Source organism: Leptopilina heterotoma, unplaced genomic scaffold, assembly GCF_015476425.1.
Source record: "Leptopilina heterotoma isolate Lh14 unplaced genomic scaffold, ASM1547642v1 Lhet_183, whole genome shotgun sequence".
Lineage (NCBI taxonomy): Eukaryota > Metazoa > Arthropoda > Insecta > Hymenoptera > Figitidae > Leptopilina > Leptopilina heterotoma.
Genome location: NW_025110901.1, coordinates 2,497,122 through 2,519,166, shown reverse-complemented (window position 1 = coordinate 2,519,166; position 22,045 = coordinate 2,497,122). Strand labels below are relative to the sequence as shown.

At 21.2% G+C, this 22,045-nt stretch overlaps 3 protein-coding genes across 4 annotated transcripts; 2 read left to right on the top strand and 1 right to left on the bottom strand.

Moving 5' to 3' along the window:
* Positions 1-1,542: 1,542 nt before the first annotated feature.
* On the top strand, positions 1,543-6,741 carry LOC122500374 (growth hormone-regulated TBC protein 1-A). The gene is made up of 7 exons (XM_043609279.1): positions 1,543-1,709; positions 1,971-2,172; positions 2,654-2,884; positions 3,096-3,256; positions 3,341-3,449; positions 3,635-3,820; positions 6,143-6,741. Exons 1-7 carry the CDS (start codon positions 1,690-1,692, stop codon positions 6,248-6,250), a joined length of 1,017 nt encoding a protein of 338 aa, XP_043465214.1. The 5' UTR covers positions 1,543-1,689; the 3' UTR covers positions 6,251-6,741.
* A 716-nt stretch (positions 6,742-7,457) lies between these two features.
* Positions 7,458-9,312, bottom strand: LOC122500372 (mitochondrial import inner membrane translocase subunit TIM14). 2 transcript variants are annotated; one of them, XM_043609276.1, is made up of 4 exons: positions 9,169-9,300; positions 9,035-9,073; positions 8,365-8,496; positions 7,458-7,826 (listed from the first exon to the last, which is right to left on the bottom strand). In XM_043609276.1, the coding sequence occupies exons 1-4, from the start codon at positions 9,169-9,171 to the stop codon at positions 7,614-7,616; spliced, it is 387 nt and encodes a 128-aa protein (XP_043465211.1). In that variant the 5' UTR covers positions 9,172-9,300; the 3' UTR covers positions 7,458-7,613. The 2 variants fall into 2 exon arrangements, with proteins under 2 accessions (XP_043465211.1, XP_043465212.1); XM_043609277.1 differs by lacking the exon at positions 9,035-9,073 and having other exon boundaries at positions 9,169-9,312.
* A 12-nt stretch (positions 9,313-9,324) lies between these two features.
* Positions 9,325-11,260, top strand: LOC122500370 (40S ribosomal protein S16). The gene is made up of 5 exons (XM_043609275.1): positions 9,325-9,435; positions 9,525-9,569; positions 10,048-10,179; positions 10,386-10,500; positions 11,044-11,260. Exons 1-5 carry the CDS (start codon positions 9,409-9,411, stop codon positions 11,187-11,189), a joined length of 465 nt encoding a protein of 154 aa, XP_043465210.1. The 5' UTR covers positions 9,325-9,408; the 3' UTR covers positions 11,190-11,260.
* Positions 11,261-22,045: the final 10,785 nt, after the last annotated feature.

The following is a 22,045-nucleotide window of genomic DNA, read 5'->3' as shown; positions in this document are numbered from 1 at the left end:
TTTTTTTGCAGAATGCTATTTTCTAATAGCTGCTGCATTTTTAAATAATTATAATTTATAAATAATAAATTATTTATTATTTACATGAATTATTAAAAATAAATAATTAAACAAAAAAATTATAAACATTAATTTTTTTTTATTATTATTTAATTAAAAAAAATTTATTTAAAAAAATTTTTTCTCTTGGTTGCCAATATTCGGCCAATATTGGACCAATATTAACAACCGATGATTGGCGATGCCGTTACATCCCAAGCATCAGCCCATATTGGTCCAATATTGGGAGTCAATCGGCGCCCAGCACGGCAACCAATATTGGACCGATATTGGACCGATTAAAGTCTATTGGCAATTTCTCACTGGGTACTTCTTAGTAGATAATGCTCTAATCGGCTCTAATTGTAAAATTGAAAAAAAAAATTGTTTTTTTTTAACTTTTTAATTATTTATATCTATCAAACGTAACTCCAAGCATCTTAACATTTTTCCCCTTCCAGAAACTGTTGCAATGTCATTATGGTAATTTATTATTAAAAAGTGGAAATGCACTCAGTGGCGGATCCAGAATTTATTCCAGGGGGGGGTCATTTATAGATCCGGCGAGCAACGACCATAATTAGCTGACCTTTTTTTATGTAAATTTTTCGCCGCGGGGGGGGGGGGGGTCATGACCCCCATGACCCCCCCGGATCCGCCACTGAATGCACTTTATTTCCTGGCGAAAATCGTGTAAGCATCGTGTATTAAAAAATTTCTTTTTTTCCCAAAGCTTAAAAATATCTAAGTTCATCAAACATAAGTTTTTACAAAATAACTAACCTCAAAATTGGTATCCATTATTATTCTCATTATTTTTTTTCGTTAGAACTGTTGGCACTCAATCCTCGCATAATTAATTAAGACAGGCAATAACTCCGTCACTTCTCAATTAAATAATTAATTAATTAATTAATCAGTTCATTATACAAAATTTTAATATATAACACTACATAATTATAACATTGATTGTTAATACTAATTAATTAATTAATTTTAATAATTTAACACTTTATTTATTGAATCACCACTCATATTATTTTCTGAATTCTCCAAATATCTACGACAATGTCAATTTTATAAACACACAAACGGAGACAATATCGGCATCTCGCGGACTTCTCAGAACTACATTTTTTATCATTTTTACAGATTTCTATAACATCCTCGAAAACACCACTCACTATAGCATATTGGGTCAAACGCCGCTTGGGGAAATTTGCCGTTGGGGAATTTTGATAATTACCGTTTTCTCACTTACCGACAGTAGAACACTTAAAATTCCTTTTCTTTTAATTTTTAAATTTTTTACCCAAATTTCCCAAATTTAAATAAACTTTTCTACGAATTGAATACATAAAAATATGTAAAAGTCGCTTTAGTAAACAAGGTAAATTACCGAATATTTAATGAAATATAAAAATTACATTAAAATTGAACTCGTAAAAATTGTATGTAAAAATTGCTTCACTGGATTCACTAGAATTATAACCTAAAATTTTTTAGAATGACGAGAATATTCTCGAGGTTCTCTCGTTTCTCCGTCCAGATCGAGAATATTCTTTTTGTATCACTCGAAGGAATTTTCTAATCAGCTGATTAAACCTGTGTTGTATTTTTATTTCCATTCAGTTTAACGCAAATTATGGAATGGCCACTTCATGTTTCAGGTAAAATTAATTCGTAAATTAATCCACTCGACACTATTTTAATTGTTACCTATTCAATTCAATGGAACATTGTTGTAAATTTTCGTAAAAGTTCATTTTCTCTGAAATTCGTTTTTCATCTGTCACTTTTTTTACTCGTATATTTTATATTTTCAAAGAAAGAATAATTCACGGAATAAAAATGGTTTTTCATCAAGAATAAATATTCTTGATAAATCATGAAAAATAAACTAAATACCTACTTATTTTTCATTTAAATAGCAATGTGGACGAATATGGATTCGAGAGACCATCAGAGTTTGATTATCAAACTTATGAAGATTTTATGTCGGAATATTTAAAGGTTTTAGCGGAGAGAGCTAAAAAATGGGCAGAAATAATTGGAAGTGGAAAACATCTTCGACGAACGGCAACATTAAAACGATTTGTCCGAAAAGGAATTCCTGGCGAACACAGAGCATTGGTAAAATAAATGTTTTTTTCAATTTAATTAACGTTTTTTGTTCTTAATTAATAAGAAGAGTTAATTCAGGCCTCGGACTCATCTAGTAAAACCTACTATTTACTACTTTTTTTACGATTTGCTACTATTTGGATACTTTTTTTTATTTTTTAAACAAAAAGCTATACTTTTATCCATGCTTGAGAATTTACACTATAATTTTAATTTGTTAACAGTTGAAATAAAAAAAAATTATTTTAAAAAAGTTATTGGAAAAAATTCAAAAAATTTTATTTTACATATAAAATTCTTTAAAACGATTCAATTATTTTCACAAATTTTTCGTAATTCAATGATTTTTAATATCTACTATTATTAATTGTCGAGTACGAAGCCTAGATAATTAAAATTAATAAGAAGAGAATTATAATTAGTAAGAAGAGTTAATTAGTATTAATAAGAATTTCCAAATAAACTTAATATTGACTATTTAAATTCACAGATTTGGTTGATTGTAAGTGGAGGCGAAGAATTAAAGAATGCAACGCCAGGTTTATATCAACATTTGTTAGACGGTCCACATAATTCAGAAATATCGGAAATTATAAGAACAGATCTTCCTCGAACTTTTCCCGACAACATTTTCTTCAATAACACAAAAGCCTATCAACTTCAACTTTATAATATTTTACTCGCTTTTGCTCATCAAAACAAAGACGTTGGTTACTGCCAAGTAAGTTTTTTTTCTATAAATTTTTAATTTATATTCCCCAATAATCTCTCTAAATAAATTTACACCTGTTTCCGTCTTTTCAATGCCTTTCAAAAACAAATCTACCAAAAATTAATCTAATATTTTTAAATTTCCGTTTTTTCTGAAATTGAAAAGAAAATGAAGTTTACGATAAGGAAAAAATGAATAAAAATTCTATTTTCTCTTCTAGGGACTGAATTACATAGCAGGATTATTATTTCTAGTGACGAAAAATGAAGAAACCGCTTTTTGGCTTCTAAAAGCTTTGATCGAAAATATTCTACCTGATTATTATACTCCAACTATGGACGGTTTATTAACGGACATTGATGTCTTAGAAGAATTAGTCAGGTAAATTAAAATTAAATAAATTAAATAATTAAAATTTTAATTTATTTAAATCTCTAATGGAAAATGTTTCTAATGAAATTTTAGAATTAAAATGCCAGATGTGCATCGGCATATTACTGATTTGGGTTTACCCTGGGCTGTGATCGCCACAAAATGGTTCATCTGTTTATTTGCCGAAGTTCTGCCAATCGAGGTAAAAACTAAAATTTATTTCACAAAATAAACTCAGAATGGATTATTATAAATAATATTTGCTTTTTGCTAAAAAAAGAAATATTTGTTTTCTGCAATAATTTTTTTAATAAATGCGGCCTAATAATTTTAAATAATATTAATTCATTATAAATTATACTAAAAATTAAAAAATGTTGTTTACAGACAACTCTGAGAATTTGGGACTGCCTGTTTTACGAAGGTAGCAAAATTATATTTAGAGTCGCCTTAACATTGATAAAGAGAAATAAAGAGAATTTATTAGCCTGTCAAGATTTTGCAGTATTAGCCGGTTGTTTTAAGGAAATTACAAAAGACAGTATCGTCCTACATTGCCATGACTTTATGCAGGTACTTTTGGAAATATACACTTTTTTCTATTAAAAAATAGATTTAATTTTAATAACAAAATTTTTTTTCCATAATTTTTTCGCTAAAAAAAAGTCGAAAAATGTTAATATTTGAAAACTAAAAAGACTATAATAATTATAATATAAATTAATTGTTTATACTCTTTCCAATTTGCGTATATTTTTTCAGTTTCAATTTTTTATTTTTTAATAAAGTTTTATTTTGAATTATGAATTTTTTAATAACTAATTCGAAAATCAACAATTAAATTAATAAATGTCTCTAAAGTTTGAACGTTCAAATTAACGTCGATATTTTTTTTACAACTTTGAATTTATATTTTATCAAAAAATATTAATAAAAAATCATTTTCAACAAAGCAAATGTTGAATTTCTAATGTTTTAAATATTTTTTCTTTTCAAATGTTTTAATATTAAATTAACGAAATTCTAACTTAATATTTTGAAGTAGTTAAATTTTGCTAATAAATATTTTTAAAAATTTATTAATTTATTAGTAAATTATTATGTAATTTACAACATTTTTTATTTTCAAATATTAATTTCAATTTTTAAGTAATTTCAAATGCAAATATTAAAAATTTCACTTACTAAGTACATAATTAATTACTATTGTTTATTATTTTCAAAAATTTTAATAAAATTCTTCACAAGAATTCAATTATTTTCAAAAACAATAAAATTTGTTGAAAGAATTCAATTATTTTCGAAAAATTTTAACAAAATTCTTCACAGAAATTCAATTATTTTTATAAATAATAAAATTCATAGCAATTAAAGAATCAAATTATTTTTCTAATTCTTCTCAGGAATTCAATAATTTTCAAAACAATTTTAATAAAATTTTCAATTACAATTATTAACTGATACGATTATTTTAAAATATTGAAAAAGATTCTTTAAAAAATTCAATTATTTTCAAAACTTTCAATTAAAATTATTTTTAAAAATTATTATTATTATTATTATTATTATTATTATTAACTACATTATTAACTACATTATTTTCAAATACTTAAAGAAATTTTTTCAGAAAATTTAATTAAAATACAAAAATTCTAATAGAATTGATTAGAAGAATTTAATTTTTTGAATATATTCGATTTTGTTAATAATTTTAATAAAATTTAATAGTAAAATCTTTATCTTAATTATATCTAAATTAATGTATTGGAAATCATCGAATTGTTGCAAAGAATTTTATCAAAAAAATTAATAATAAAAGAATTCCTTCGAAGAATTTTATAATTTAGAAAAATTATTGAATTCTCGCGAAGAATTTTGATAAAATTTTTGAAAATTCTAATTAATTTCTTTTTGAAGAATTTCTTTGAATTTTTTTAAAATAATGGAGTTTGCTTAATAATTTTAGTTAAAATTTTTGAAAAGAATTAAATTTTATGAACAATTTCTATCAAGTTTTTAAAATAATCGTGTTTCTTAATAATTGAAATTAAACATTTAAATTATTGAATTTTTTAAAAAATTTTAGAAAATTGAATTCTATTGAAAAATTTTATAACGAATTAAGAAAAATTTGAATTCTTTCGTGGAATTTTTTTTGAAAATAATTAAATTTTTTGCTAAGAATTTGACTATTAAAAAAAAATTATAGAAAATATTTTTTACCAACTTACATTTTTTTTAAACTTTTAACAGTATCCATTCTTCGAAAGAATTCAATTATTTTTAATATTATAATAAAATTTCTTGAAATGAATTAAATTATTTAAAAAAAAATCTAATAAAATTCTAAGAAAGAATTTAATTATTTTCTAAAAATTTTAATAAAATTCAATAATTAAATGTTGAATTTCAATTATTAACAAAATTATTTTAAAAACTTGTAAGAAATATTTCATAAAATTCAATTACTTTCTTAATTTTCAATTGAAATTATTAATGAAACTTTTAAAGAATTATTTTTTAAGAATTTTATTAAAATTTTTGAAAATCTTAATTAAATTCTTTTAAAAAATTTCTATTTTTCAAAAGAATTTAAATAGCATTTTCAAAAATTTTAATAAAATTCTTCTCAAGAATTCAATTATTTTCATAAGTAATAAAATTCTTCTAAGGAATTTAGTTATTTTCCAAATTTGAATAGAATTCTTTGCAAGAATTTAATGATTTTATTCATTTTCAATAAATTAATTAAAAAATAAGTACATAGCCTATTATTATTGTACCTACAATAAAATGGAAATTTAATTTCAATTTAGATAGAAAAAAATTTTGTTCATTTAAATGTTCAAAATCTTAGTAAAATATTAATAATAGTTTCAAAAAATTATTTTTCAGAGCATTTTCAAGGAGCCTGGATCTCTACCTCGCAGGGCAATTACTAAGTTAAGAACAAGAACCACCGAAAGGCGAATCGTTCTCAAAAAAGCGAGATTAAGTAGATAATATTTGTATAAAAAAAATCTACAAATCCACCGAATCATGTTTTTATCATATCTAGTCATTGTTCGTGTATTTACACATAAAAATTTTAATATATTTTTTTAATATTGTTCAAATGGACAATATTAAAAAAAATCAAATTGGTGCAGCTTTGCCTAAAATATTATACTGTATACTTTTTTTTTGTAAAGAAAAAAAGAGGAGTCAATTACTATATACGTAAAAGAAAAATGAATCCACTATTTAGCTGAATCTTTCGTCAATTTTCATGAAATGACGATTACAATTTTTAATAATATTCATTGTCACTAATCGGAGTGGAATTAAAAAGAAACTGACGAAAAAAGGGAGCCATAGAATAAATTAAAATAGGTTTTGTTTTTGGGTTTTTTTTTGGGCTAAAAAATAGGATTGGGGTTTCAAAAAGTAATTAATTTGTTGTGAGTGTAATATTTCAAGTTTTCTGTTGAAATATGAAAATTTTACAAAAGTTATAATTTTAACTGATTTAATCTTTTAAACAAAATATTTTTTATCAAAATAGAATTAGAAATAAATCTCTTCCATTTGTTTTGTAAAATTTTCTCTACAGTATTTTACCTGAAGATTGTAATTATTCAGAAGGAATTTTATTTCCTTTTCTTTTAGATTTTTACTCTGCTTTTATAAATTGAACAAAAACTGAAATTACCTGTGTGTTTAGTTTTTTTTTCTAGAAACACTGATTTTATCATTACTCTAGTTTTAAAATAAGAAAACTGTTAAATTTGCGTGAAATAAAATGTATAAAATGTATATTTCAGATTTATGTGAATATTTAAAAAAAAGCTTTCACTTTAAAAAATCCCCTTTAAAAGAATTTATATTTTGAATTATCAAAAATCTTCGCTTCAATTTCAAACAGAAAAAAATTGTCAATTTTTGAAAAAAATTACAAATCACCTAAATCTGAAATTTTCTAGATTAAAAAATAAAATGTGTTAATTAGTAAAAAATTTTTCGAACGCGATATATTTTTCAGTATTAAAGACTGTTAATTAATGAGCAGGCTCAATATTTGAATATTATATTCGTTTCCTAGAAACAATTTTTGAATCTATAAATAAAATACTCTATAAAAATTGAAAAATGCGTATTTTTCTTCTCTGAGTAGAGGCGCTTTTAGAATCTAATCTCCCTTTTTTTATTTGGGAAAGAAAAGATCAAGTCGTTTTACTTAAAATGTACTTTATAGATTATTTACAAGTAATTTTCAATGATTTCTTTAAAATCTGTAACTTTTGTCACAATAAAAATTTCAATGGGGTAAAACAAAAAAAAAATAAGGACATTACCTAAATTCGACGATCAATTGGAATAACAAAATTCATTTTTCTAGAAGATCCTTAGCTTCATTGATTTTTGCAGCAATATAAGGTGAACCGCCTCGATCCGGATGATTTGCTATCATTACTTTTTTAAATTGATCTTTAATTTTTAACTTCGATGCTGTTGGCGAGACACCCAATATTAAACTCGCTTCTTTTCTATTCATTTTTGGCTCGAAGCCACCTTTATAATATTTACTATTTGCCAATGTCTGAAAATCAAATAATTTTACTGTAGAAGGAAAATTCAAAAATTAATTAAATTTATTACATTATTCATTAAATTCATTACATAAATCTTTAGAAAAATATGTTAACTTCTGCAAAAAATTATATTAAAAAAAAATCGACATAATCTGTTTTCACGTGAACTTAGTGTTGTTTTATTCCAATTTTTTGTTTTAATATTTCGAATTGTTGTCAAAAGTTTGACAGTTAATTTGTAAATAATAAAATAAGTGGAGTAAGAAAATTTAACCTCAATTTCAAAAACTCAATAAAGAGGTACAGTTGCAATATTTAAAAATAATTATTCTATGAATTATTTATTTTTGTCGAAAAAGTCGTTTATTTAATTTAGTGTTGTCACAAAAAAATTAATTTTGTATTTCCCTGATTTCTGAACTCAATTGTTCAAAAAATGGAAAGAAAAATAATTTTATTGTCAATAAAATAAATGTTTCAAAGAAAAAAAAAATTTTTTGACTTAATTTACAAAGTACATAACTTAATTTACAAAATAAATCTCACCTGTGCATCAATTTTGGGTAAAGCATTCATAGCCTCAGTCATTTTTTGTGACAATTGTGGCATTCGTCTTAAAATATAACGACCGGTGAATCCAACAACCGCAAGACCCAATCCGGCAGCAATAATACTACTCTGTAAATAAATTATAAATTTTTTTCAACAATTGTCTGAATAGAGAAATCAGAATTTTACCTTTACGAAGATAATGAAATATTAGAAAAAATTTCAATTTACTATTTTAAATGAAATCAAATTACTAAAAATTGTAGTATTTTAATATTAATTTTCACTTATAATTAAATATTCATAACAATTTGTCATTTTTTTCACTTAATATACAATTATTGCATGTAGTCAACAAAAAGAATTGCAATCACAAAAGTGGCGAAGAAGAAACTTTTCTTAAAAAATATATTTAAGTGACGAAATCTTAAAAAAAGGATAATTGAATAATAATAAAATAATCTACAGCAGTATTTCTAAATTATTGAAGTAAATGCAACTATTTTTTACAATTTGTGCCATTTGCGCAAGTAAAGAAAATATTGCGAAAACATAACCTCAAAAAATGTTTTTGAAACAAATTTACAGACTTTCGTTTTACGAGTCATGGAGAAAGAATGAGATGAAATTATTATTGAAATCGCAATAAATTTAATGAATTTTGTACCTTAGAAGAATTTGGAATATCTCCGGGAAAATTTTGAGCCTATAATTTATGATGTTGAGGTTAGAATTATTTTAATAGTTAAAAAAAAGTATTTTTCTCAATATTTAATAACATTTAAACTGTCAATAACTTACCATTTTTAGTTAAATAATTAATATTACACCAAACAAATTTTAATTAATGCGTATCACCGAAATAATGTAATATTGTGCAATAATAAATAAATATATTTCACACAATGCATAATCAAACTGTTCAAACTGAATACAGTAACACGTCAGAACAGCTCCATCGATAAATCGAATATTGCGATAATCGAAAAACTGTTACTCGTGGCTAACTTCAATTTATTTCTTTCTGATCCAAATTCCAAAATGGAAAAAATGGAGAAAAGTCAAAAGGTAAATGATTTGCGAAAGTTTAAGTATTTTGTAGGATTATTTATAAAGCGTGTAAATTGTATTAATTGTCGAGTGATTATTTTTTTCAGAAACAAAGGGAACCGATCCATTCCGTTCAAGTCTTCGGACGCAAAGTAAGTAACTTTACGTTTTTGAGGTTAGGTTTTCCATGCTTGAAACGCGAAACTTTGAAAGTGTCAACAATTATTTAAGTCTAATTTTTTATAACAAAAAAACAAATAAACTATTTTATATTTTTGTTTTATTTTGATGGGTAAATGAAGATGTACTTACCTATTTTAAAAAAAACCAATAAAATGTTTCATTTGTAAAAGTAAAATTCAATGTGACAGGTTTTTATGCAGTTCATAAGGAAATTTTTTTATTCTACTTTTAAAGTGTAAATAAATTATCGAAAATTAACTATAATAATCGTTATCAATCGTTATATTCCTGTAATCTGTTTGCAGTTTTGAAGTTAACTGTTGTTTACGTTTTTGTTTCCTAACTTTTTAAATATTTTCAATTTTAAAATTAATGAAATTTTAAATTCGAATTAATCGTTTGTTTTATTTATTCGTTTGTTTCTAAAATATATTAATTTTTTTTTAGAAAAGCGCAACTGCAGTAGCTTATTGCAAAAGAGGACGTGGGATTTTAAAAGTAAATGGTCGTCCTCTTGAATTGGTAGAACCTCGTGTTCTACAGTACAAACTTCAAGAACCAATTTTACTTCTTGGCAAGGTAAATATTTTTATTTATTTATTTTTTATTGATCCCATTATTTATTAGTTAGAACTTTAATTTTTGTGATTTCAAATGAATTAATCATTATTTTTAAAACACGATTTTTAATTTATAGAAAGTAAATTTTTAAATAATAAATTAAATTCTCTTAAATATTTCACATAATCTTTGATTGAGAAATTTAAAAAAATTCTTCTTCGCAGGAAAAATTTGCAGGAGTTGATATTAGAGTGAGAGTAAATGGCGGTGGTCATGTCGCTCAGATTTATGCAATCAGACAGGCGATTTCCAAAGCACTCGTTTCCTACTATCAGAAATGTTTGTAAAATTTTTTTCATTTCAATTTTTCTACTATATTTACATGTATATAAATTTATAGTCTATTTATAATCTAAATTTTTATATTTCTCTGCAATTTCTTTTCTTTCATTTTCTTACTTTTCTACTTAATTTTAGTATTCAAAAAAATTACCTACTATTTTCCAAATATTTTTCGAGCTAACAAAAATATAGTTTTTCTTTAATTTAATCAAGAATTAGTATTTTATTTAACTTATCAAAAATGTCGTATTGTTTTTCTTTAATCATGTATTAATTTTCTAAATAATAATTCAATTTTAAATACTTTATTTTATTTGTTTATTAAAATTATTTAGATTAATTAATTTTTGATAATGTTTAAAATACTGTGAATTATAATTATTCTAAGACAACAATATTAGACTATTAAACAAAATTTTTTTTAGACAAAAATTGATTTACATTATTATAAAAGATATGTTAAAAAATGCACGACTATTGGAACAAAAACGGAAACTGTCGCATCCTGATAAAATTTTCTAATAAATTTTTTTTTAACAGATGTTGATGAGGCCAGTAAAAAGGAAGTAAAGGATATTTTAATTCAGTACGATCGGACTCTTCTCGTCGCCGATCCAAGGCGTTGCGAGCCAAAGAAATTTGGTGGTCCAGGTGCAAGAGCACGCTATCAAAAATCGTATCGTTAATTATCGAATTTCCCTCCAAATTCCTAAATTCCGTTTCAATAAAAAAAAAAAAAAATGAGCGAAACACGAAACAAGTCTCAAGGTATTTATTTCTACCATTCTTTTTTTTCAATTACATATTTTCTTTTATTAAGTTTATTTATTTTAAGTATTTTTCTCACTCCTTATGGATTTAAAAAAAGATTTTATAATATAACTCAATAGTATAAAAATATTATCAATTACTTGAAATTTTCTTAATCTTAAGAATTTAAATCAATTTATTTATTTATTTGAAATTACAAAAGAATTGAATCGGTTTAGTTGCAAGTTTTTGAAAATGAAATTAAAATCAATTAAAAACAATTGAATTTTCGTTTAATAATTTTTTAATTTTTGTTTAAATTGAAATTTGAATCAATTTTGAAAATGAAATCGTTTGAAATTTGAAAAAATAAAAATTCGAAAAATTTGAATCGATTTATCTTCAAATAGATTGAAATATTGAAAGTTTCTATTTTTAAAATTGATTGAGTTTTCATTTATACTAAAATTAGAATAAATTGAAATTTAAATAATTATAAATATTTTTGAATTTTAAATTATAACGTCGATTAAAGTTTTTTATTCAATAATTGTAATAATCAATTAAATGTCTTCGTCAATAAATACCTATTACAATTATTCAAACATTTATATACAAATTTTTATTTAAATGGAAATTTGAATGAATTTTAAATGTTAATCAATTATATAATTTGAACAAATTAAGATTAAAAAAATTCGACTTAATTCAACAAAGTTTATTTTTTGTCGATAAACTTTTTAAGCAATTTAATTGCGAAAATAATTATAAAATGAAAAATTAAAAATAGATTTGACAAATTTATTTCGTACATAAAATTAAATAAAAATAAAATTTACGAAAACTTTGGGACTATGAAAACAATACATAAAATTTATGTATATATATATATATACCATTTGTTTTTTTTTATTCATTATTCTTTACACGATAATCAGACAAATAACAGTGTTTACTAAAGTACCAGTGTCTGTCTGAATTTATCCAAAAATCGAAAAATAAAAACTAAAAAACACTCCTTCCTCCGCATAGTCAAAAATTTACTATTTTATAATTGAAAATAGTAAAATAATAAATACAGACAGTTCACAAGGTAATTAGCGTACTTTTTATGTTTTATAGTAAATAGTAATAGGTACATTATCTATCTAAACGCTACATTCACGTAGATGCAGACATTCTCTTATTTATTTATTTTTTTTTCTTTTAAATAACATTTTTTTCCGTATATTTAAATTTCTTTTTTTGTGTTTCAATAATAATAATTTCTTCAAAATTCATTTGAGCGCACGATAAATATAAAATTATACAAAAATTTTATATCCATCGCACTTGCGTTTTATTATTTTTTTTCTGCTCTTCTATATATTTTTATTTATTTATTTAATAATATAGATTAATTTATAAATTGTGGCAAGTGCCGAAATAGGCGGATGCAAACCGTCCCTTAAGCACTCTGAGATTACAAAAAAGAGAAAAAAAAAATGCAATTCAGTAAAGTAGAAAATAATTCTCAGGTACTAGAACGTTAAGCACATTTTCTTTATATGCGCACAAAGAAAAATACACAATCAATTCCAGAAAATCTCTGTGAAAATTTTTGACACCATTATTAAAAGAATTTGAATAAATATTCATTTGTATAAAAAAAAGAATAAGTAACGGTGTCGCGTCTTTTTGGGAAAAATAAGTACAAATTTTTATTTTTCTCCCAAATACCTCGAATATTACGAAAAGTGTGCGTTATTGAAAATTGCACTCTAAAAAATACATATTCGATTTTCGGCATTTATTTTCAACTCATTTTCACTTAGGAGGAAAAATACTAATTTAATATTTGATAAAAAATATATTCACCAAATAAAGAAGATTCAACTATTTTTGTACAAGGGGAACAATTATTTACGTATTTAGGCTGTTTTTTTCCATACTGTACACATTTTTCCATTTTTTGAATTCTTTTCTTTCAAAAATAAAAAGTGTGTAATAAAAATAATACTGATTTTCTATTTTATTATTATATGAGAATAATCCGCTATAAGTGAAAATGAGTTTCTAATTTTATTATAATACTTTGTTTTTATATGCGCTTTAATTTAATTTCTCTTTCCCCTCTTCATTCAAAAAACATCAAAAGCGAGACTTATTATAATATTTATTTTATACCTTTGAAATCCTCTTTTATCGATGGACGAAAACGTCTATAGATTACAACAGTAATTATTAATTTTTTTTTTATTCTCGAAGCGAAGGTACATTAGCGTTAATACACAATTTGATATTACAATATCCGGAATATAATAGACAAATATATATATATATTTGTTTATTATATGCAACAATTATTTTTTTTCACTTTTTCTTCACGCTCAAAGTAAAGAAAGAATTGGGTGGAAAATTTTCTAAAAAAAACGATGTTTTTTGAGTATTTTTTTTTCAAATTACCAGACCTGGATCATTCTTAAATGCGATACACTCCGTTTCAAAGAAAAAAATTTTTTTCTGTTTGCAATTACATTTTTTGAAAGCGGAGAGTTTCGAGATTCAATTCTTAATTACTAGACAATCTAAAAATTCATGATATATTTGTTTCATATATTTTTCTGTATATATATAAACAGTCAAGAAATAAATACTCGATTTATGCAGGTAAATATTACAATAACTGGTAATATTTTCTTTTGGGGCTCGCGCGCAAAATAAAAATCGAATTTTCAATTTAATTTTATGTATTGCACCATTTTTCCATATTCGAGTTCTTTTTGCTTAACAAAAATAAAATAAAAAATATAATTAAATAATAAATGAAAATTTAAAAAAATATAATTAAATAATAAATTAAAATTCAAAAATAAAATTCAAATAAAAAAATAAAAAGACATATTATTGATTAAATAAATAATTTCTTACACAAATTTGTTTTAACCCGTATTTCAAAAACGAGTAAATTTGATTAATTCTGCTCGTATCGTATATTTTAATTTTTCTTCCTATTTAAGATAATAAAATTATTTGAATAAATAATTTGAATAAAAATTAGATTATTACAGTTAATTTACAGGTAAAATTATAATAATAACTCGATATTGGATTTTCTTTTCAAAACAACAAATAAAATATTTTTATGTATTTTTTTTCTTTTTGTTTCATTTCAATATTTAAATCGACGAAATTTTACGAACGAACCCCATTTTTTAGTATCACAATAATAAAAATTAGACTCTTTCAGATTCTCTCAATATTGACCTGCGATTATTTATATAATATAAAAAATCTTGTCAATGTGTGATTTACATTAATAAATATTGCAAAAAAAAAAAAAAACAAAATGCACTGGCCGGCAGCGAGGCGTTTTTTCATTGAGAAAAAGAAAACAAAAAAACAAAATTGACTGAATTTTAAAAGGGAAACGGAAAATTCTTTCCCAGAAAGACTCATGTCTATTAGTTTTTTTTCCTTTTGATTATTTTTATAAAAATTGCTATTTTTAATTCGACAAAATGTTCATTATTTAAAGAAAAATAATTTCTAACGTAAAAAAAAAATTGTTCAAAAACATTTTTTGTGAAAAACAAGTTAATATTTTTCAAATAAAATTTTTTGATGAAAAACAATTATATTTTTCGAACAATTCAAATATTTTTTGAAAAACAAAATTATATTTTTCAATATATTTCAGTTTTTTGTGAAAAAAAAAATTCTATTTTACAAAACATTTCATTTTTTTCGTGATAAAAAATTCTATTTTACAAAAAATTACAATTTTTTGTCAAAAATTAAATTTTGCAAAACAATATTTTTCACGAGTATTTGAAATTTTTTTACAAAACCTAATTACATTTTTCAAAATATTTCAATTTTTTGTCAACAAAAAATTCTATTTTATAAAATATTTCAATATTTTGTCAAAAAAATTCTATTTTACAAAATATTTTAATTTTTTCTCAACAAAAAATTCTATTTTACAAAATATTTCAATTTTTTATGATTTTACAAAACATTAAAATTTTTGGCAAAAATTGAATTTTGCAAAACAATGTTTTACAAAAATTTTTCAATTCTTTGTAAAAAATAATTAGATTTTATAAAATATTTCAATTTTTTGTGAAAAATAATTAGATTTTACAAAATATATCAATTTTTTAAAACATTTCAATTTTTTGTCAACAAAAAATTCTATTTCATAAAACATTTTAATTTTTTGTCAAAAAAAATTAAATTTTACAAAACATAAATTGCAAAAATTTTAAATTGTTTTACAAAATATTTCAATTTTTTGTGAAAAATAATTAGATTTTACAAAATATATCAATTTTTTGTGAAAAATAATTATATTTTGCCAAAAAATTTCAATTTTTTGTCACCAAAAAATTCTATTTTATAAAACATTTCAATTTTTTGTCAACAAAAAATTCTATTTTACAAAAAATGTATTTTCCAAAACTTTTAAATTGTTTTTCAAAAATTAAATTTTGCAAAACAATATTTTTCAAAAACATTTGAATTTTTTTGAAAAATAATTATATTTTACAAAATATTTTAATTTTATGTGAAAAATAATTAGATTTATAAAAAATTAGATTTTACAAAATAAAAAAAATTCTAATTTTACAAAATACTTAAATATTTTCTCAACAAAAAATAAATTCTATTTTACAAAACATTTAATTGTTTTGTCAAAAAGATTAAATTTTATAAAACATAAATTTTTTGTCAAAGAAAATATATTTTGCAAAACATTTAAATTTTTTGTCAAAAATTAAATTTTGCAAAACAATATTTTTCAAAAACATTTAAATATTTTGTCAACAAAAAATTCTATTTTACGAAATATTTAAAAATTTTGTCAACAAAAAATTCTATTTTACAAAACATTTAAATTTTGTGTCACAAAAATATATTTTGCAAAACATTTAAATTTTTAGTAAAAAAAAATTATATTTGACAAAAAACTTAAGTTTGTTAACCAATTTGTTTTCAAGGCATTTAAATTTGCCAGAAAATTATATTTTTCTATAAAGAATTACAAAAATTTTCAAAGCGAAAATGAAATCTTTCGTATAATTTTTTTTCTGTATAGAAAATTTAATGCTAAATTTATTATATCAATGAACTAGTTAGTTAATAATTCAGCATTAAAAATTAATACAAAATTCATTTACTATTAATTTAGTCTTAATTTGACTTGGAATAATAATTTCTCTCTAATAATTAAATATTAATTAATTAACTATCAAATTTAAAACACAATTTCTTAACTAATTTAACATTAATTAATTAATTATTAACTAAATAATTGATAATTTGAGTTGATTGAACATTAATTTCTCTCTCAATTTAATATTAATTAATTAATTAATTATCAATTAAGTACAATAATTCCTTTTTTTAAATTTAATATTAATTAATTATACATTAAGTTGAATAATTTCTTTTTTAATTTTATTATTAATTAATTAATTATAAATTGAGTACAACATTTTTCTCTATTTTCATTTTATGCTAATTGTTAATTAACAACATCATTTTTGTATTTCTGAATAATTATTTAATAATAAATAATTCTATTGCTAAATAATTATTAATTAATAAATAATTATTCTATTGTCAAATAATTATTTAATATTAAAAATTTCTATTGACAAATGAATATTTAATAACAAATATTTCTATTGCTAAATAATTATTTATTAATAAATAATTATTCGTTTGTTAAATAATTATTTATTAATAAATAATTATTCGATTGCTAAATAATTGTTTATTAATAAATAATTATTTAATAGCTAAATAATTATTTGTTAATAATTATTCGATTGCTCAATAATTATTTATTAGTAAATAATTATTCTACTGCCAAATTATCATCTATTAATAATTAATTATTCATTAACTAATAAATAATGATTCATTAATTAAAAATGAACTATTTTGTTTTTCAACAATTAATAATTAATCAATTTAACATTAGAAAGATTCACCAAATGAAATGCAGTTTTGTACAAATAAACTATGATTTCATTAAAAAATTTGCACGATATTAAAAATCGATTTGAGAATGGAAAATTGGAAAATAAAAATTATTTTTGTACGAGTCTCTTTGATCATCGATTGCTCTTGCGGCATATAAGAGTTATTATTATTAATTGATAATAATCGTCGTGATCAAATAATTCGACGGACGTGTCACAATATTTTTCTTTTGTTTCTTTTTTTTTAATAAAATAATATTTACTCTCACTCACAAAATTCACTCTCACTTTAATCAGATACCTCGTAGATATTGCACTAGCTTCACTCAATTTTACATATTATTTTTAATAACTATATTTATAATATAATATATATATTTATTTATTTATTTACTCGTGATTAATGTTTCGATTATTAAATGGTACTCTCTACACATTAACGTGAATTAGATGGTATTTTAAATTCGAGTGATGATTTGGAAGATAAAATTAAATTGCGATGCGAGTAGATTGGCAAATTGAATTAATAATTAATAATATAAATAAAAAATAGGAATTAATATTTTCAGAATTTGAGAAATTAATTAATTTTTGAAATTATTTTTCCTTCTTAATTAATAACGTGATTTTAATTAATTTTTGAAAATAATTTCTAAAAGTGATTAGTTTCTGAAAAATTATTGCACTGTTGAATAAATAAGTTTCTAGTAAATAAATTTCTAGTAAATAAATTTCTAATAAATAAATTTCTAGTAAATAAATTTCTAGTAAATAAATTTCTAGTAAATAAAATTCTAATAAAGAAATTTCTAATGAAGAAATTTTTAACAAATAAATTTTTAATAAATAAATTTTTAACAAATAAATTTCTAATAAATAAATTTTTAACAAATTTCGCAAAAAATGGAAAATTTATGAAAATTAAAAATTCGAAAGAAAATATTTAATTGGCCATCTACTCGCAATCAACAACAGTTTAATCTTTAAATAGCAACAATTGTAAATTAGCTTTATTCAAATTTAATCATATTTCACTGATAAATATCTCTCGGATCGTTTTTTATTATATAATATACTCTTAATAATATTAATTTATTAAATATTTATTAAATTAGTTATTTTTTTTTCTTTTGCTTTAACATCAAATCTATTTTTACTGTGCTAACAATTTATAAGTGTACCTTTTTCTCTATCATCTAAAAACACGAGTGCATAATAATGGCGACGTTAAATTACACGACGCAATTAATTATATTGTAACATTCAACATAAATTTTCTTGTATTTCTCCATCTTCATTTATTTATTTATTTTATTAATTAGCTAAATAGAATATTTTGTTTTTTAATCAGCGATACAAAAGAAAACAAATCACATCGATCAGAACAACAAATTGTACTAAGACAGGGTCAACTTTTTTTTTTTTTGTTTCGCAATTCCTACTTTTTTTGACGTCGATCCTACCTAATGACTAATATTTTATAAGTATACTTAAAAACGACCGATTATTAACTAAAATCGCGCACGATTTTCTTTTTCTTTTTTGTTTAACTTTTTAAATATTCGAAATACACGATTTCTCGCTACGTATCTTCGCGAACGGTTTCTTTTTTTCTTTTTTTATGATTTGCCTCGAGAAAAAAAATAGTACATTTTATTAATAACTATATTAATAAAAGTATTTTTAATCATTTTTAATAAAATATTTTATTCATTTTGGCGGAATCGTGTATTAAAATTTAAAATAATAATTAATATTGTTATCGCACCGAATAACGAAGAGTCGGAAAAATAATATTTGTGGTGAAAAAGTTTTCGAACGACGGATTTTTTTTTTGTGTGCGACAAGGACGGTGTGCCGATTTTCTTTCCCAAGTGTTCGAAAACTGAAAGAAAATATTGCAATTTCTTTTTTTAGTTTTTTGTTTTTGCTCGAATCGATGTGAGTATATTAATAAGGACGGCAACGGAGCGTCGCGTTTTCTGTCTGTATTTTATTATTTTTTTGGTTTCTTTTTTCCTCCACAAAATTCAATGTCGTTCGAATATCAATTGTCGTTAGTGATATTATTTTTCGTTAATTATATTAATTAATTTAATTTTAATTAATTTGGTAAATTAATTCGTATTTTTGATAAATTAAGTAAATTTTTTATTTTCCTAACAATTTCTTTTACTAATTTTATTAATTTAATTAATTTAATTAATTTTGCTGAGTTTAATTAATTCATTTTTATGAATTTGATTAATTCATTTTCATAAATTTGATTAATTCATTTTCATGAACTTTAGTAATTCATTTTCGTGAATTTAATTAATTAATTTTCTTTCAGCGATTTTTATAAATTTATTAGATTAATTAAAATTAAATTAATTTAATTTCGCCTAATTAATCGTTAATTTCACATCAATTTAAATCGGAGATACGTAAACGACAAACGATTTCGTTTATTTATTTTTTTTTGTGTTTAATTCTCAAAATTATTACAGACAAAAGCGTTTTTTCGTATACAAATATATTTTTCTTTTTTTGATCTATTTTCTTTCTAATTATACGCTAGATACTAAATTTATTAAAAAATCTATTCTAAATATAAAATAAAATAATAAAAGTTCAATATATAAAAAAATTGACTAGAAAAAATTGATAATTTTCAAAAAAGAATATCATACAGTATAAATAAAATTTTTGAAAAAATTCAGAAATTTACCTGTCGAAATATTGACTCGAAAAAAATGTTTAATAAAAATATATATACACATTTTGATAATGTGAAATTCAATTGAAATCTATTTTTAATAAACATTTTTTTTGTATTGAAGAAAAAAAGTTTAAATTATTAATTTACTGTTTCCTAGAAACTAAGTTGATAATCAATTAAATTCTAGGAAAAGAAAACTTTTTTCTTCGTAGAATTAATTATTTTTTTCGTAAAAATTAATTAACTATAAATTTTACCAATTTTTTTGTAAATTAATTATTAATTTTCTAGAACTTAAATTAATAATTAATTAAATTCTAAGAAAATAAGACTTTTTTTCTTCATAGAATTAATTATTTTTTCATAAAATTTTTTCATAAATTTTACTATTTTTTTGTGAATTAATTAGTAATTAATTATCAATAATTAAATAAATAATAAAATTTATTAAATTAATAATTAATTACATTCGACAAAAAAAACCTTTTTTCCTTCATAGATAAAAATAATAATTTTTTGTTGTTGTAGAAATTAATTATTTATAAATTTTACTATTTTTTTGGAAATTAATAATTAATTTACGAATTATTAATTATTAATTAACTAAAACTCTACGAAAAAAGGCTTTTTTCATAGAAAAGAAATATTTTTTATCGAACAAATTAATTTTTGAACAAATTGTATAAAATTTTTCTAAAAATTTCAATTTTTTCAAAATTTTTGATAAAATTTGTTTAAAAGAATTCAATTCTTTACAATAAAATTTGAGTTAAATTCCTCGAATGAATTTAATTATTTTTAACAATGTTAATAAAATTATTCGAAACAATTCAATTACAAAAATTTTAATAAAATTCCTCACAAAAATTCAATTACTTTTTCAAAAATAATAAAATTTCTCAAAAGAATTCAATTATTTTCAATGCAATTTCAATAAAAAATTTTTTTCAAAAATTCAATTACTTTTAAGAATCGTAATAAAATTTTATGAATGAATTTAATTATTTTAAAATATTAAAATATTTTATAAAACTCTGCGAAAGAATTCAATTTTTTTCAAAAATTTTGATAAATTTTAATTAAAAGAATTCAATTCTTTACAACATAATTCAATTAATTACAAAAATTTTAATATAATTCTTGACAGAAATTCAATTATTTTCAAAACTAGGATATAATAAATTTTCTCAAAAGAATTCAATTATTTTTAAAAATTATGATAAAACACTTTGAAATAATTCAATTATTTTAAATACAATTTTAATAAAAATTTCTTTAAAAAATTCAATTATTTCAGAAAATTTTAATAAAATTTTATAAACGAATTGAATTATGTTTGAAAATTTTGATAAAACTCTGCAAACTAATTCAATTATTTTCAAAAAAATTTTTGTATAAATTCTTCCAAAAAATTTAATTATTTTTATAAATATTAAAATTCTTTGTAGAAATTCAATTATTTTCAATTTTTAATAAAGTTTTTCTAAAAAATTCAATTTTTTTTCAAAAATTTTGTTGAAATTTGTTTAAAAGAATTCAATTCTTTACAATAAAATTTTAGTTAAATTCCTGGAAAGAATTTAATTATTTTCAACAATGTTAATAAAAATATTCGATACAATTCAATAAATTACAAAAAAATTATTTTTCATAAAAATTAATTATTAACTAATTTTTTTCGTAAGACTTAATTGTTAATTCTTATTTTTTCGATAAAAATTAATTATTATTAATTAATTTTTTTACAATAAGAATTAATTATTAAATAATTTTTTACAGTAAGAATTAATTATTCATTTTTTTCGATAAAAATTAATCATTAATATTCACTAAATTTTTTCGATAAAAATTAATTGTTAAAAATTAATTTTTTTTTGGGAAATTAATTGTTAACTAATTTAGTTTAAGAAATTAACTAATAATTTTTTCGCCGGGGGAAAAAAAAGGAAAATATTTCAGTCGAGTATAAAAAAAAACGATTTTGTGTGTAATTTTTCAAGATCAATGACAAGCCTAAAGAAAGGGCTCTCTAACTAACAATGATAATTTTTTTTGTTTTTTTAATTTCTTCACAGGTAATGTGTGATGACCTATACAAGTACTTAACGTTAACTGGTAT